The 17212-nt window shown below is 41.1% G+C and overlaps 1 protein-coding gene across 1 annotated transcript in view; it reads right to left on the bottom strand.

Annotated features, from left to right (window-relative positions):
• The window catches only part of GNA13 (G protein subunit alpha 13), a 49109-nt gene extending 32124 nt beyond the window's left edge, over nt 1–16985 (bottom strand). Inside the window, exons 1-2 of the mRNA XM_081270918.1 lie at nt 15350–16985; nt 12848–13074 (exon numbers count right to left, since the gene is read on the bottom strand). Coding sequence (XP_081127044.1) covers nt 12848–13074; nt 15350–15632 — 510 coding nt within the window. The 5' untranslated portion in view covers nt 15633–16985. The remainder of the gene's footprint in view (nt 1–12847; nt 13075–15349) is intronic.
• Nucleotides 16986–17212: the final 227 nt, after the last annotated feature.

Genomic DNA, 17212 nt, shown 5'->3' with positions numbered 1-17212 from the left:
GGCTTCTTGATTCATTCAGAGAAACCCCCAAATCCTCAAAGTGGCCTACAGACCTGGCAGTTAACTGGCTTCTGCCCATCTCTGACCAGGTCAAACATCCCTCAGGCTCCACCCTCCCTGGCCATGAGCACATTCTCTGACAGCAATGGGCTTTCCCATCCTCAGTGCTCCTTCTTTCTCCTTCTTGCCTGGCTGTCAGTCTCTCCATGGGGTCTTAACCAAAATGTCATGTCCTCAGACCAACCTCTTGGAATCTTGTTGCTTCCTTTTCCTTCAGAGCACTGATCACATGCATAATTATATATTGGTTAGTTTGCCTATTTAGCAAACAACTAGGATCTACGGGCAATAGAGATTACTTTCATTTGGCTCACTAGCAAACATCTAGCTGCAAAAAAGCGCCTACTTCATCTACAGGTGAGCAAGAGCACCAAAAGCAGCTAAAGAAAGTCACCAGAACTGAATAACAGGGCTCCTGTACTCTACCCAGGGCTTTCCTGCCACCCCCCCTTAAGTATTTTTAGTTATAGATGGACACAATACCTTCATTTTATTTATTTATTTATTTTTATGTGGTGCTGAGGATTGAACCCAGTGACTCACACGTGCTACCACTGAGCCACAACTATAATGAAATTGGATACTCTTTTTTGGCAGATAGGGGGATACCAGGAATTAAAACTTAGGGGCATTTGACCACTGAACCACATCCCCAGCCCTATTTTGTTTTTATTTTGAGACAGGATCTAAGTGAGTTGCTTAGCACCCTGCTTTTGCTGAGGCTGGCTTTGAATGGGTGATCCTCCTGTCTCAATCTCCCAAACCGCTGGGATTACAGGTGGATACTCTTAAAGTTAACTCCCAAAACCTAATGCTTGCACACAGAATAAAATATAATTATATATAAAAATAATCAGGGGCTGGGGTTGTGGCTCAGTAGTGGAATGCTTGCCTGGCATGTGTGGGGCAATGGGTTCAATTCTCAGCACCACATACAAATAAATAAAGGTCCATCGACAACTAAAAAAAAATAAAATAAAAAAAAAATCAGGAAGACAGAGAGTCCTGTAAAAAATGTACTTATGCAGAATAAACTTTTTCATAAAATACATTTTCAAAAGAAAGACATCACGTTGGGGATATAGCTCAGTGGTAGATGATCTGCATAATATGCCCGAGGCCCCGGACTCAACCCCCAGTACTACCAAAAGGAAAAAATGATACCACACACTAAAGCCAAACATGCAAAGTACTGTTCAACAAAGGACTTCCAGGTTCTCTTACTAAATTATATTATCAATTGTCGAATTGGTTGCACTTAATCAAAACATACCATGATTAAAAAGTTGGTAAAAATTAAGCAGGTGCAGCTCTCCTTGTCCTAGTGTAGAGGTGAAGTGCACATAACCTACATGGTAACAATTAAATGTTCCTACCATTATTTAAGCTGTAGCAAATAAAGATTGTTTTAATGTAAATGTGGTAAAGTTAGTAGGAGTTAAAAATAGGAAAACATTTGTACCACAAAAGTTTTATCTGAATTGTCTAAACCAACTTATTTATTTGGAGACATGGTCTCACCACGTTGTCCACAATGACCTCAAATTCCTGGGCTCAAGCGATTTTCCTGCCTCAGTCTCCCTAAAAGCAGGGACTATATGGGTGTACTGCCATGCCTTGCACACATCATTCTTTTTAAGAACTTTGATTAGCATAAATAATGTTTACAGCTTTTTTATACTATTTAGTCATTTAGATTTATAAAAATGAATTTAACTGGGTATAGTGGCACACACCTGTAATCCCATAATTGTAAGGCTGAGGCAGAAAGATCAAGTTCAAGGACAGCCTTGGCAATTTAGTGAGTCACAGTTATCAAAATAAAAATTTAAAAAGGTTACTCAGTGGCACAGCACTCCTAGGTTCAACTTCAATCCCCAATACCTCCTAAAAAAGAGAATCTGGAAACCATCTTACAATTAATTAGTAGTAATTTTATTTGTCTAAAATATATTCACGTATACATTCTCATTTGTTGATTATACCACAGCAGAGCTATCCAAACAATAATCTAGCGTGTCTCTCCAGCAACTGGGAAAATCTGGGAAAAAGTTGCTCATTACTAGGAGCTTCAATGAGTTTTTCCTCTTCTTTATATCAATGAGTGGTCAACCAGACTTCATATCAGAAGTCCACATTAAAAGCACATATTACTGGGCAGGGATTGTGGCTCAGTGGCAGAGCCTCACATGTGTGAGGCACTGGATTCGATCCTCAGCACCACATAAAAATAAATAAACAATAAAGGTGTTGTGTCCATCTATAACTAAACAAATAAAAAAAAATCCAGCACATATACTGATCCTCTATATAACTTCTACTGAGACAATTCACCCTGTTAAACAGTTACCCAGAGAACAGGAAAACAGTAATCAGGATGCTGAAAAGGAAAGTGAAAGTCCCCCCACTTCAATCATTATTTCAGCTCTTTTTCTTTAATTTTTTCTAAAATGGTTTACAGAGATGAGAAATGCCCTATTTACAAACCAAATATAGCTGTCCTGGCTCAAAGAACCCAGATACTGTTATACTTTGGGGAAGTGGGGTGGCATAGAAGAGTTCTGTTTGATGGCCAACACTGGTTTTCAATGCTAAAATCAAAACTTTTTCTTTATGGGGTGCAAACTTGAAATTTATTTATAATTTGCTTCCTGGAAAAAGGTGGGGATTCTCTGTTAGACTAATATTTTAAATTTGTTTTTATATAAAATGGTCAGATGCTGTAAGAACTCACCCAAAACCACACAGAACCTAAAAAAAAAAAAAAAAAAAAAAAAGAGCATTCTGTATTTTACAATCAGAAGGAACTTTTTTTTAAATCCTTGGATGAAGCCCAATTGCCCCCTTTAACCTGAATACTCACATAGCCTCTGCCAAATCACAGGCAGGAAAATGGTGGAAAGGGAGAGTACGTATGTGTGTATGTGTGGAAGGGAGCCACAGAGATGAAGGTGAAGGGAGAGCAGCAGAGCGAGCCCCCTCAGTGGGTGGCAGACGCCTGCACCTGTGCTGCAGGTTATCTGGCCACACTTGAGTGGAAAGACTAGGATTTGGCCAGCTTTGCCTAAACATCTAAAGCATTTCAGGAACACATTTTCCAAACCATTAGATAATTCTGGCTAGATATCTCAAGAGTGAAGATGAGACCAACCCTAGCCCCATGTGGTGGCACACACCTTCAATCCCAGCTACTTGGGAGGCTGAGGCAGGAGGATCTCAAATTGGAAGCCAGTCCAAGCAACTTAGCAGCACCCTGTCTCAAAATAAAAAGAGCTGGGGATACACAGCTCAGTGGCAGAGTGCTTGCCTAACATGCGCCGAGGACTTGGGTCTAATCCCCAGTGGTACCACCACAACAAAAACAGAGGCTATGGGAGATCGATACTGTCACACCTATGTAATGCATTTATTATTTTCAAAATACTTTTATTTTCATTACAAGTTACCCATCCAAAAGCTGGAAATCCAAACTCTGAAATGCTCCAAAATCCAAAACATTTTGAGCACCAATGTGACACCAAAAGTGGAAAATTTCTCACTGACCTCAAGTGACAGGTCACAGACAAATAGGCACACTAAGAATACCATATAAAACTAGATTCAGTTATGTGTACAATATGTATAAGAAATGAATTTTGTGTTTAGACTTGGATTCCACCCCTAAGAAATACATTATGTGCAAAATATTTCAAAAGCTGAAACATCCAAAACACTTCTGGGCCCATACATTCCAGATAAGAGATACTCAACCCAGGTTACATTTAATTCTTTAGAATTTCAGAATCTGCAAATTACAGAATTTGTTTTAAAAATTATTTATAAATAGATATAAGGACTAGCCATAAAGATACAGTCCCATCACTTACAAAATGTTTTTCAACAAGTACTGTGAAGAATGAAGAACCACCTCATACAAATTTTTGACCTGACAATGCTATTAGTAGGCAACAAGAACCAATGTAACAAGGAACACCTCAAATTTCCCTTGGGTGTGTGATCTTACTAAAGAAAACACATTTTCTAACAAGAAGTAAGCTGTTGGGCTGGGGACAGAGCTCAGGGGTAGTGAATGCTAATATACTTAATACATGTAGGGCACCGTGCCAAAGGCTTCACATGGATCATCCCATGCAATACAACAACTAATAGTAGATCCTGTGATTGTCCCCATTTTACAGTCATCCCATGCAATACAACAACTAATAGTAGATCCTGTGATTATCCCCATTTTACAGACGCTGAGGGACTCACTCAAGCTCACAGTTAGTGGCAGTGATCTGGCTGGCCACTTTGTTCCACTTTTACCTCATAGCACAACACAAACCACATCAAATCTTAAGGTCATCACATTAAAACCATGTGTAAAAATGTTTTACAATATATAAAACAAGAAGTGAAAATAGTTATTTTTAAAATTTTATGGAGGATAAAAGTGGGCCAAAAAGCACACACAGCACAAACCAGCTAACAGGTCTTCGTACTTAGACCAAAAATAAAAATGAATCAATGAAGTGTAAGTCTACCAAAGTATTCCGTGTCTACTGCAGACTAGATAAGGATGAAAAAAGTTCACCCACCACACTGATTTAAAAATCTCTTTGGGCTGGAGCTGTGGCTCAGTAGTAGAGTGCTTGCCTAGCATGCAAGAGGCACTGGGTTCGATCTCCAGCACCACATTAAAAAAAAATAATAAAAATAAAAAATAAAGGTATCGTGTCCATCTGCAACTAAAAATATTTTTTAAAAAACCCTCCTTGATCCATTTTTCCAAAAGAGTGATTAAATATGAAAGATTAACAACTATCACCACTGCAAAAGATTAGTAACATTGGCCAAGTCCACTCAAGTCCAGTTCTCAAAACTATTTCCTTGATCTGTATCATTACATTCTCCCCTCCCCCCACCCTGCCGCCACTTTTTTTTTGATACTAAGAGTTGAATCAGGAGTGCTTAACCACTGCATCACACCCCCAGCCCGTTTTACATTTTATTTCGATTCAGGGTCTCACTAAGTTGTGGAGGCTGGCTTTGAACTCTCAATCCTCCTTTCTCAGCCTCCCAAGTTGCTGCAATTATAGGTGCATGCCACCACACCCAGTCAGCTTCAGCCCATTCTTAATACTGCTCTATGCTAGTGACTCTAGCAAAATTTTTTTAAAAAGCATCATTAAAAAAGAGAAATCTCCGGACACAATGGCACACGCCTGTATCCCAGCAGCTCAGGAGACTGAGACAGCCTTAGCAATTTAGCAAAGCACTAAGCAACTCAGTGAGACCCTGTCTCTAAATAAAATACAATAGGGCTGGGGATGTGGCTCAGTGGTCGAGTGCCCCTGAGTTCAATCCCTGGTGCCAAAAAGAAAAAGAGAGAGAGAGACTTACAATATAAATAATAACATCGAATAGATAGGGAAACAATGAAGCACTTCCAAACAATGAAATAAAAACCACTGCTAATTTACAGGAAAAAGAACCACATTTAAAAAATTAAGTCAAACTACAATGTGAGTTGTTCACATGCAGTATAAAAACTGTGACTTAATTACATAAGAAGCATTTCAAAAAATTTCACAAAAACAATAAATGTTCTGATACCCCGTCTCCAAAAACAAAAGCAAATGTGGATAATTATACACAGGATAGGTGCAAAACGTAGAAAATGTATGGCTGCCTCTTAGCTGACTGATTGCCATTAAACTTGTGTTTTTCAGAGTACAAAAAGCCATGTTCACGGATGGACAATCAGCTGAGGATCACCACTACGCGAACCTTCAAGAAGATGCAGCCTGAGCCTTTACCAAGGTTATAAGGGACAGGCCGGACTAACCAGACTACTGTAAGTTATTATATTTACCATTAAATGTTACTTAAAATTATTTATATCCTAACTATAAGTTGGTTAGTAAAGTAAAAAAGGGACAAATACCTTAGGGATATGATAAAAGTTCAGAATATGTAAAGGATTACATGAATATCCCTTTAATGTCGAATACTCTTAATAAAACTTTACACATACATAAAATAATATGCTAGAACTTAACGGAGGAAGGCTGATTACTTGTGTGTGGGGGTGGTGGTCAGAAAGAATGCCCCATGGATATGTGTGAGCCTTGCCAATGGGTTTAGTGGCTAGCACTGCAGACGAGGAATAAGCAGAGGGGTCCAGGGTCTGTTCTGTCATTTACTAGGTCTATGAATCAAAACATCTCAAGGAACCTGGGTCTCAGCTTTTTAATTTGTAAAGTGAGAACAGCAGCATGTATTTTGTTTCTCCCATAACTTTAATTAATTTATTTTTTTAAGGATGACAATGTATGTAATAGAGCTTTGAAAAGTACAAAGCAACTATTACAAACATGAAGTTATTAAGCAGCACTTTTAGGTACCAACACTGAAAAGTAATTATCTGAAGAAATTGGTACCTGTTTGGGCCAATATGACGATACCCTGATTCAGTTGGGCTGCTGCCCATCTGCAAAAGATGAACAGGGACTATTCCGTCCAGGAGCTACAGACCATTATGCTTTTCTTTAAAGCAAGCACAAACCTTTTTCCTGCATTAAGTCCACACTCTCAGTAAAGAGTTCTGAAACTAAAGTCTTGCTTTCATAACAACTATTTCCTTGTTCCATCCTCTTGTTTTTTAATAAACATTTTCAAAGCAGCATAAGTTACTATACCAAAGTCCAGTTTAGCAATAAAAGTAATACAGAAAGCAGCAAAGGAGTTTCCAATTCCCTTTTAGCACCAAGAGCCCAGATATCCTAGTCAAGCTTCCAGCCAAAAAAAGTAAACATGAAAATGTCAACACTCAAGTGATTAAGCCTATGTGCACATGCTCTCACTTACACACCCCTCACAAAGTTACATTAAAACTATAAGCACATGCCAAAACATCCTTTGTGTTTAAAGTAAACAATACTATGGCTCTGGGTTTCCAAGGTTTGGCTAAAGTAAGAGCAAACACTCTTATATCTGATCAAATTCACCCAAAGGAAGTTCTACCTATAAAAGACAAACTAAATCTCTACCATCTCTTAATTTTATAATAATCCTTATATTTTAAAAGCCAGGAGACTCTACTCTAAACCTAGAATCAGTAAACACTCAACAGTTTTTTAGAATGGAAGTCAAAGTCCTTCCTTGATTTTACTGAGAGAAAGTGGATCAAATTCTACAACAGAAATATAGTATTTATAACTGAATAGTAAGTAATAACTGAATCGCTTTTTAAAGCAAATCAAAATTAGTGTTAATGAATAAACAAATGACTCTGATTCAATTATATTTTAATTATATGCTGCAGTGCAAATAAAGAAAAATATTTTAGTCAAAACAGAAGTTTCTAGTTCTACTTTGGTTGTCACTCAGCTCCTTTTTATAGGCCAATGACAAAACTAAATAGTTACTTTGTTACACAGACTATCTTCATGAATAAACTACTTTATCAGCTTGGAGAAGTACAACTTTCATCAAGTACAAACTATCACTTGAGTAAGAAAAGTCAAGTCCAACTAAAGTCACCATAATTAACAAAGAAAATAGTTTTGGTTTTAGGAATTGAAAAGACTGGCTGTTGCAGGAAGCTGTATTAGCACTGACAATGTTAATATTAAACACTTTAATAAACTAGGAAGCTACAGGGTGCTCCTCTCACTAAGTCACATGCTGTCCAGTCTTGTCCTATACAACCAGTGTTGCTCACACTTCTCAACAGGAGCTGCAAATCAAAAAATGAAAATAGGGCTGGGGTTGTGGCTCGGGGGTAGATTGCTCACCTAGTATGTGATTAAGTGCTCATCTAGTATGCTCACCTCAGCACTACATAAAAATAAAATAAAGCTATTGTGTCCATCTACAACTAAAAAATATTTAAAGAGAGAGAGAGAGAGAGAGAGAGAGAGAGAGAGAGAGAGAGAAAGAAAGAAAGAAAGAAAACAGTTGGCATTGACTCCCAGCCACTGTGTTGGTCTGATCCATATCGCCAACTGCATCATACATCCCAGCTAATCCTTAACCCCCTTATCTCTTCTGATTACCACACTACCTAGCTTTTGTCATTTCATTCATTTTTTTCTAAAGAATTAGTGCAGTGAGTGGCAGGCTACACTCAAAAGTACAAACTGGGGAATTACAAATATTTAATCCAGTGCTCAAGGAACTGCTTTTTATTATTCTCAAAGTGCAATTTATAACTATAACTATGAAGTTACACTAAGTTTTAACAAGAAATGTGAGTCTTAGATTTTTATTTTCCACAGTAAGCTATTTAGTTTTCCCATAATGGGACTAACCAGAAAAGGAAATGTCTGCCTTTGGGAACTTAGAAAACACTTAGTAATAACTTTGGGTGCAAACCTAACAAAACAGTGGCCTTCTGTGGAAGACCACTAGATGGAATAGGCTACTTCTCTACCCTTTATCCAAAAAATTGACTAAAAGGTATTCATTCATCTTAAGCAAAATGTTAATTATGGACAGCCTTAAAAATTGTAATTTTTCATTTCAATTTGCATTGAGTCTAATAATCAATCATTAGTCGAAAGGGAAAGATTAATTTTATCTGCTAATTTCTCTTACTTCCTTGACAGTTACTTTTCCTATCCAAAATTCAAAATTCTACAATGTTAAACATTACTAAAAGACAAAAAAATTATGATTTCATATATGCACACATATGTGTATGTATGTGTGTGAATACAAATATGTATATTGTGTGTGTGTATATATATATATATATACACTTTGGGGTACTGGGTATTGAACCCTGGGACCCTTTACCACTGAGCTATATCCCAAGGCCTTTAATTTTTTTTTTTTTTTTTTTTTTTTTTTTGAGAAAGGGTCTCACTATTGCTTAGGGCCTGGCTAAATTGCTGAGAACGACGTTGAACTTGTGATCCTCCTGCCTCAATCTCCCTAGTGGCTGGGATTACAGGTGTGCACCACTGCACCCAGCAAAAAAAAAAAAAAAAAAATTATGATTATATGATACAAAAACTTCTCATTTCCTGGAAAATTCAAACTACTGTAAGGACATGATTTATATTTCCCAGAAGTAACTTAATATAGAATGTTTCTTTTTCTTCTTTTTTTCCCCTAGAAGACTCTCTATAATTCAGAATGTCACTAAAAATGAGGAAATAAAGTGTTAGGCCCTAGGCTAATGAAAAAGACTAAGGAGGCAAGCCTCCGGGCTTCTTCTGCATCAGCCAGGGGCCAAACAGGAATGCAAGCAACTCTAAGGCACAGGAGGGCTTTGAGAATGTAAGCAGCAAGCACACTTGGGAGACCAGAGGGCACAGGGAGACACATTCCAGCCTCAGGAACGGGGAGGCTTCAAGTGAGACATTTTCCTAAGACATGTCAGGGGAAGGATGTGATGGGAACAAGTTCATCCAAATTATCTATGGTCATTTGCTTAAAATACAGATGACTGGGTCTCATCTGATTCTGGAACCAGATCCTCATGGAGTCTGGGAATCTACTTTTTTGTTTTAATGAGCATGCCAGTAAACCCGAAGCAAGGGATCCACAGACCACATTTAGTCACATTAAAATCTGATTACTACTGCTCTCAGTGAAAGGGTAAGAGCTGATGAACAGACAGGGTTCTCACAAAGGGACTACATGAGGAGTTTTATGGAAACAAGAGAATCAGAGCATGTGGTTATTAAGAGGTTGTACAGGGCACCAGGCACAGTGGCACACACCTGTAATCCCAGCAACTCCATAGGCTGAGGCAGGAGGATCACTAGTTCAAAACAAAATATAAAAAGGTAAGCGGTTAGGTATCCAGGGTTCAACTCCCCATACCTAAATAAATAAAAGAGGTTCCAGAGTGTGTTCGGCAGCCTAATGAAATCCAGTGTTGCAATCATAGGTAAGCTGCTTGAGTCTTGACTCCCACAATGAGGCTGAGCTGTGTTCTGAAGGCAAGCAAGAATGGTCAAAGCTTTCTGAGCAATGCCATGCTGTGTTTAAACAAGATTACTTTGGAATTCACACAAGAGGAACAAGCACAATAATGTAAAGGAAGAAAGAAGGAAATGGCTGGGTCTGGTGGCGCACCCCTGCAATCTCAGTGGCTAGGGAGGCTGAGGCAGGAGGATGGCTAGTTCAAAGCCAGCCTCAGCAACTTCGAGAGGTCCTAAGCAACTCGACAGGACTCTAAATAAAATATAAAAAGGGCTGGAGATGTGGCTTAGTTGTTAAGTGCCCCTGGGTTCAATCCCCAGTACCAAAAAAAGAAGGAAATGGATGCAAGAGACTTTATGAACAAAGAAAGAACAAGATTGGGGATTTGCTGTATGGAGACAATTAGAGGGAACTAACAATAACTTTGAGGAAACTTTTAAATAAACCAAGTATCTTTTCAGTGCCCAATACTACCAAGAATCCAAAAGTTTAAGAGTCATTAAGGCAACATAATAATCAAGCACCTACTACACAGGCCAGTTCTATTAACAATGCCAAGGATACACCCAGGTAAAAAATACTGTCTCCAGTTTAAAATTAAATCTCACCTTGTTCCTCTTTTTTTGTGCCTTTACTTTTTATTAAGAAAAAGGATTTTTATTGCCTGCCTTTTAAACTTCTTAGCTCCTGAAGCATTAGCTGGCTCAAGTCAAGGGCATGCCAGTCTTCATCTTAAGTAGTTTTACCTATTAGTTTCAATGAAAAAGAAATATTTAGGCATCTTTATCAACAACAACATGAGTCCTAATGTGTGACTAAGATGTGAAAGCCCAACTTCAATTAGACGGACTTAGGGCAAATAAGGAACTTTCCCACAAAGAATTTTCAGGTACAGAGTTGTTTGTTTATTCATTCAATATGTACTGAATGGTTATTACAGATGGCTGTTTCTTTCCTGACCTTGAAAGATGAATGAGTAAGAGCCTGAGAAAACTTAAGAGCAGAAAATGTAGTCTGTCAAGAAATGAACTAAGAACAACAAGTAGCACTTAAAAACTAGAGGGATGGAGAAGGGAAATGAGAAAAGGTAAGCTAAGGAATGCATTCGAACAGGCCTAGTGAAAATAAAATAACACTGGCCAGAGCAAAAACCAACCAGAAATATGGGAATTGGATGGAAGCCACCTGTCAAGTTAAATTCATAATTTTCAACATGCATACTGCCAGCTTCTGAATTTTAACAATAACCTGAGACAGTCTCTGACTTTTAGAAATGAACAAACTATCTGACAAGATACCTACACGAAAGCAGATAACTCTACTAGATAGTACAGAGTCAAACTGTAGTTATATGATACAAGCAAGAGCCATAATTCAAAGAATGTCAGTTTAAGGTATCTGTTCTATAAAAAGATACCAGGGACACTTTTCTAGAACTTTGACTAGTTAAGATTGCTTCTGAGTACAAGCTGTAACAGCAAAGCCTGTTAGCTGTACATCCTTGTATAGCCACACCCATAAGTGAAGATCACTTTAATGTTGGTGACATCATCAACTTCCTAAGCGGTTTTACTTTTAACTGTCACTTTATTTTAATCATATTATAGTAGAACACTTCAGATCTGAACTATCTCCAAAGTGCGTATGGTCTGGACTGCTATCAGTGTTGGATTCTTTCTGGTCTTTGGCAAATAAAACCCAGAATACAAGGCATTTAAAACTAAATTATAAAACATTTGATTTAAAAATCTCTCAATTATTATTTTTGTATCTTTAACCTGGATTCAGCCTTTCTTTTCTACATTTCTTCAATGTTGTATAATAGCTACTAATTACTCTTGTCTAAGACCAAGGAGGAGAATTAAATGTAAAATAATTTGTTTCCCATGTGAAGCCTAGGTACAAAAAATATTGCTTTTTAATAAGAAACATTTTTTTTTCCCATCATTATGTACAACTATAATGCACAAGTAAAGAATGTGGAAAAAAGAGCTGGTTGGGATTATAGCTCAGTGGTAGAGCACTTGCTTAGTAGTGTATGAGGCACTGGGTTTGATCCTCAGCACCACATAAAAATAAATAAATAAAATAATATAAAAATGTTGTGTCCATCTACACTAAAAACATTTTTTAATTGTGGAAAAAATAAAAGAACTATAACATGAACCTCGGGTCCTTAAGAAAACACAAAAATGCAAAGAGAAAAGTACAATTATTGTTAACATTAATAAACATTTTAATCTCTGCATATCGAGGTATGTATCATGAGTATGCCTAAAGAGTAAAGAGCACACTTGTACTAAGTTCCAGTTACTGAACTCTTATTCCAAGAATAAAAGGCCAATTTTTCAGAAAGATGAACACTGTTGCTAGGGTTGGGAGAAAATTAGTTTCAAAACGAGAACAAAATTAGAAGAAAGTGCCTATGAAAATCATGATGACCTCACTTTCAAAAAGGAAAAAAGAAGCAGGGCAAGGTGGCACATTTCTGTAATCCAGTAACCTGGGAGACTGAGGCAGAAGGATCCCAAGTTCAAAGCCAGCCTCTGCAACTTAGTGAGGCCCTAAGCAACTTAACAAGACCCTGCCTCAAAATTAAAAAATAAAAAGGTGTGGGACTGTGGCACAGTGGTTAAATGTCCCCAGGTCCAATTCCTGGTACCCTCCCAACAAAAAAGGAGAATGACCACTATGATAGCTTCATTAATTTGCCTTCTTTTTACCTTGCTCATACAGCAATACAAACAACTGAGGCTATAATTTTGGACAGATACATTATATTGTGGAAGTCAGTGAAAAATGCATGCTAAATCAAATATTATTTAGTCATTAAAATAAAACCACATTTTAAAAAAATCAAATATCTTACCAGTTGGAATTCTCGTCGCCGGTCATAGGCATTTTGTATACCACTGTCTGCCCATAAGGCTCTTATAGCAGGAAGATATTGTAAAAAGACCCGTGTTTCCACCATTCCCTGGGCAGCCAAGGGGGCCCGGGTGTCAAACGCCATCAACTTGTCTCCATGTAGCTGGTTTTCATTATCTCCCCAAGGAATATGAAGCTTCTCTCGAGCATCTACCAGCACCCTCATACCTTTGTTTAAAAAAAAAAAAATTGTGGGGAAGAGTCATTAGATACTAATATAAGCTTTTATTCTAGTTTCTTAAAATTTCAACTACTCAGGGCCATCTACAAAAGTGAAGTGGAGACCAGCAACAAATCAAACACTTGTATCTTCTCAAGGAAAAATGTTCTCACACCTTAAGTTTACAGTCTTGAAGAGCAAATACTATTAACACAATCACTCTTTTTGAAAAATTTTAATATGCTGCAATTTATAAAATAATTTCTGGAGTGGAAGGTGGTCAAACCAAACTAGGAGAAGAAAAAGAGATTATGCTGTATAGCCTAATGTCTTGAAGACAAGGGCTGCAAACAAGATTTTTATGAGCCCATCTAAAAGACATTTATTTACAAAACACTAAGAATTATATAACGTCTTCAGTTTAGTTCCTTAGTACCCAATACTGAGTCTTGTAGGAACACATTCAGAACCCCAAAATTTCTCCCAAATCAAGCTTCAAATCAGTGTAAGTCACAGAAAGGTCTTAGATTTTCCTAAATAAGGGAGGAAGATCAACTGAAAAATGATTTAAAAACAGGTATCAACTCACAAAGGTTAGTTCAAACTATATATTTCTAGCACTGAACTGTTAACTTTTGGTCCATCTTAACAATCTATCATGAAGTAATTTATTTGAAAAACTGAAAAACCATTTTGCTGTTAATTTTCTGATCACGCCAACTCAAAAAAACTGGATGCGTAATGGCTTCACCTCAGAATGATGCTCAAAATAGGTCACACTTAGGACTTAGTTTACATGAAGAAGCAGGTGTTTACCTAGCCCAAGTTAACATGTTGACTCTATTCATTAACGTAATTCCTCAAATTCACCTGCACTGGGATACAAAAGTACTTTCAATTAAAGACTGGCAAGGCAGAGTCTGCAGCTCTGAAAGAGACCTTAATTAGTATGGGTTAAACATTCAGGCAGGCTAAATACAATTGTCTTTTACAGTTTAACTGCAGAGTACCAAGGTTAAGAGCTGGTTGCTGTCCGTGAGCTCCTGGCCTAGTGTTCACCAGTTACAGCCTCACAAACCCTCCCTCTCCAGGCAAACCCAGGGAGTGGGGGGGAAAGTGACATTAAGGAGTTGCTTATGTACTTCCTGAACAAGAAACCCCACTTAAAATACACTGCTTGAAAAGGCCTGCCATTTGCAGCAATCACCTAGACAAAATGTTCCACAGATAACATAAGGAGAATTATGATGCACCTGACATCTCAGTTCTGTCAATGCCTTTTATGTAAAAAAAAATCTGACACTAGAAAAATGAGAGCTGGTTCTTTTAAATGACAAAATAAAAACCACCTTTCTGATTTCTTTGTCCAGAAACAAAGACCTGTGTATTTTTCACTTGAGAGCAACATTTAATTTTAAAAATACTGTCAAACAGGAGCAGAGCCTATTATCCAAACTAACAGTGATTCACTGATTCCACCTGTACAGGATCCCCATCACTTTTAGACCAAAGTTTTCATACTGTCACACAATTTCATTTAAATAGGAAAACCAGGACCCTCCCCTTTTCTCTTGCGCCCAGTTATTTAGCAAAAAAAAAAAAGGAAAGAAAGAAAAAAATGAAAGATATTGCAGGGTGATTAAAGGCACACATCCTGTAACACTGGGGCGAAAAAAACCACTCGTGCTAGTTTTTCTAGGTAAATTGCATGGATCCACTCTTCCCTGATGCCAACAGTAAAGGTGACACCCTCAACTTTCGCAGCTTTGCCTAAGCTGGCCCTGGGGGCCGTCACTTTGACAAGAGGCAAAAGTTTCCTTAACGAGATGGTTTCAGAATTCCCTTGCTCACCAGCCGGGCCAAGGAAGCCCGGGAACTGGGAGCGCCCTCGACCGACCTTGTGGCTGGGTCACCCACCAGGCGCCGCGAGGCTCGCGCAGGGGGCTGATCTCGGTTGGTCCTGCCTGGCCTGCAGCGAGGAGGGCAGGGGAGGTCACCCCGCACCCCGAAACGCCCGGCTCGCCTCACTTCCCTCTCGGAGGGGGCGAGGCCAGCGGCGGGGTGTGGGGCCGGCAGTGACCGCCACCCCGGCCCCGTCTCACCTGGGAGCGACGGCACCCCGGCGGCAGGAGCGGGGCCCGGCGCACCCCCTTCCCGCCCGCCCAGCAGCCGGCCCCGGGCCGGTGCCCCGCCGCGGACTGGGCTGGCGAGGGCGGTGCCCCGCCCCGCGCCCGCCGCCGCCTGGGTCCCCGGGTCCCCGCGCCCCCGGCCCGGGCCGGGCACCTTTGATCACGTTGCTGTAGATGGTGGGGCGGAACTCCTCGCGCGCGCGCTGGTCGAAGTCCTGCCCGTGGATGATCCTCATCTGCTTCAGGAAGGTGGACTTGCCGCTCTCGCCCGCGCCCAGCAGCAGGATCTTCACGAGCCGCTTCACGTAGGTCTTCTCCCGCGACAGGCATTTGTCGATCTCCTTGGACTTGCGCTGCTGCTCGGCCTCGCCGCTGGTGAGCACGCAGCCGGGGAAGCACACGGACAGCACGGACCGCGACGGCAGGAAGTCCGCCATCTTGCCGCCGCCGCCGCCTCGGCGGGCCCCTGCGGCTCCCTCCACCTCCTCCACGGGCGGCGGGCGGCTCCGACACCCCGGCTCGAGGGCGGGGAGCGCTGCGGCGGCCCGAGCGCGCCCGGAGAGGGAGGGATCCAGCGAACTGACTCGCCGGGCGGGCCGGGCAGGGCGGGCCTGGCGAGCCGGGGAGGGAGGGAAGGAGGGCGGGCCCGGGAGGGGCGGCGGCCCCGAGGCGCGCGCGCGCACACGTTGCCTCCCGGGGGCGCGCACGCACTCACGCCGCGGCCTTTCCCGTCCCCCACGCCTCCTCGGGCCGGCCGGTCACGCGCTCGCTTCTCCGCCGGCCGGGCTGCTGCTGTCGCGGAGCGCGCGCGAGGAGGGCCGGGGAGCTGCGGTCACGTGGGCGGGTCTGGCGCGCGCCTACGGAGCTCAACTTTCTGTTTTCCTTTATCTGCTCCCACTTTTGCGCGGAAGCCCTCGTTCTCCGAGCCCCGGAGGCCGGACGCCTGATCAGCCTTTGGCTCCGTTTCTGCCCGATCGCTGCCACCACCCTTTCTCCTAGGTAGCGCACCCGCCGTCTGCTGTCACTCCCTCCTGCCTTACGTCGAGGCCAGTGGCTGCGAGACCATTGCAGCAGCCGGCACGAGCCTTGGAAGGTGTTTAGTGCCTTTTCTTCAAGTGACTCCCTTTCCATTCTGCCTCCCGAAGACTGGAAGGATAACTAGATGTGTCGATCACCGTCTTCCCACCTCTTTCTGGCATTTTCTGAGCCTTGCAAAAGGCCTTGGTTTGAGGAGAAAGAACTGGAATTGACGTTTGTCTGAGATGTGGTAGGAGAGGTTGTTAATGTCCCCTTTAATGTGGATTCCCACCCACGTTATGACCTCGGCAGTGCTTTGGCTCGCTGAAATTAGTGAATGAGGAGGAGGGTGAGGTCATGGTGAAAATCCCCCTGCACCGGACACTGCAATGCAGATTCTTCCCAACAAGGAAGCAGATAAGCAAACAGATTGAGAACTGCAGCAGGCAAATTTTAGGTTTCCTGCCAGACTGCAGAGGATATGACCAGCAAGAGACTTTTTTCTGTACTCACGACAGATTCAGGCCAGGACACCTGAGAGGGCTGCCAGGAGACAAGCGACAAGTGACAGCTGGGTTGGCAAAGTGACTGTAACAAGGACCCAGAAGCCGACTTTTTCATTCTTGGTATTGAGCTTCAAGTGGAAAAGCCAAAAGTGGTTTGGATTGTCTACTTTTGGCAGTGCAACACAATGCTCCTTGGTTTGGGCTTCAGAAACTTCCTGTGTTAGGGAGTTGGGGTAAAAGGTCAACACTCTGAGAGGCTTATGAACAAGATTAAAAATCAGTGCTAATCAGTCTGAGTTGGGTTAGTGACTGAGAAGACTCATGACTCAATTCTTCAGTTGCAGTAAACAATGCCTGTAGTTGGATTATCTCTTGCTGGACTGGCCAGGCCCATGGGGTGGACATTCTACAATCTACAAAGTGAGGTAGACTCCCCTCTGGTATCTCTAGGTTACTAGGATCAGGATCACTGGGCAATGCTTTCAGTCTGAATG

The sequence above is a fragment of the Spermophilus citellus genome (assembly GCF_964194105.1).
Source record: "Spermophilus citellus genome assembly, chromosome: 17".
NCBI classification, from domain to species: domain Eukaryota; kingdom Metazoa; phylum Chordata; class Mammalia; order Rodentia; family Sciuridae; genus Spermophilus; species Spermophilus citellus.
This window is presented reverse-complemented; position numbering and strand designations above follow the sequence as displayed.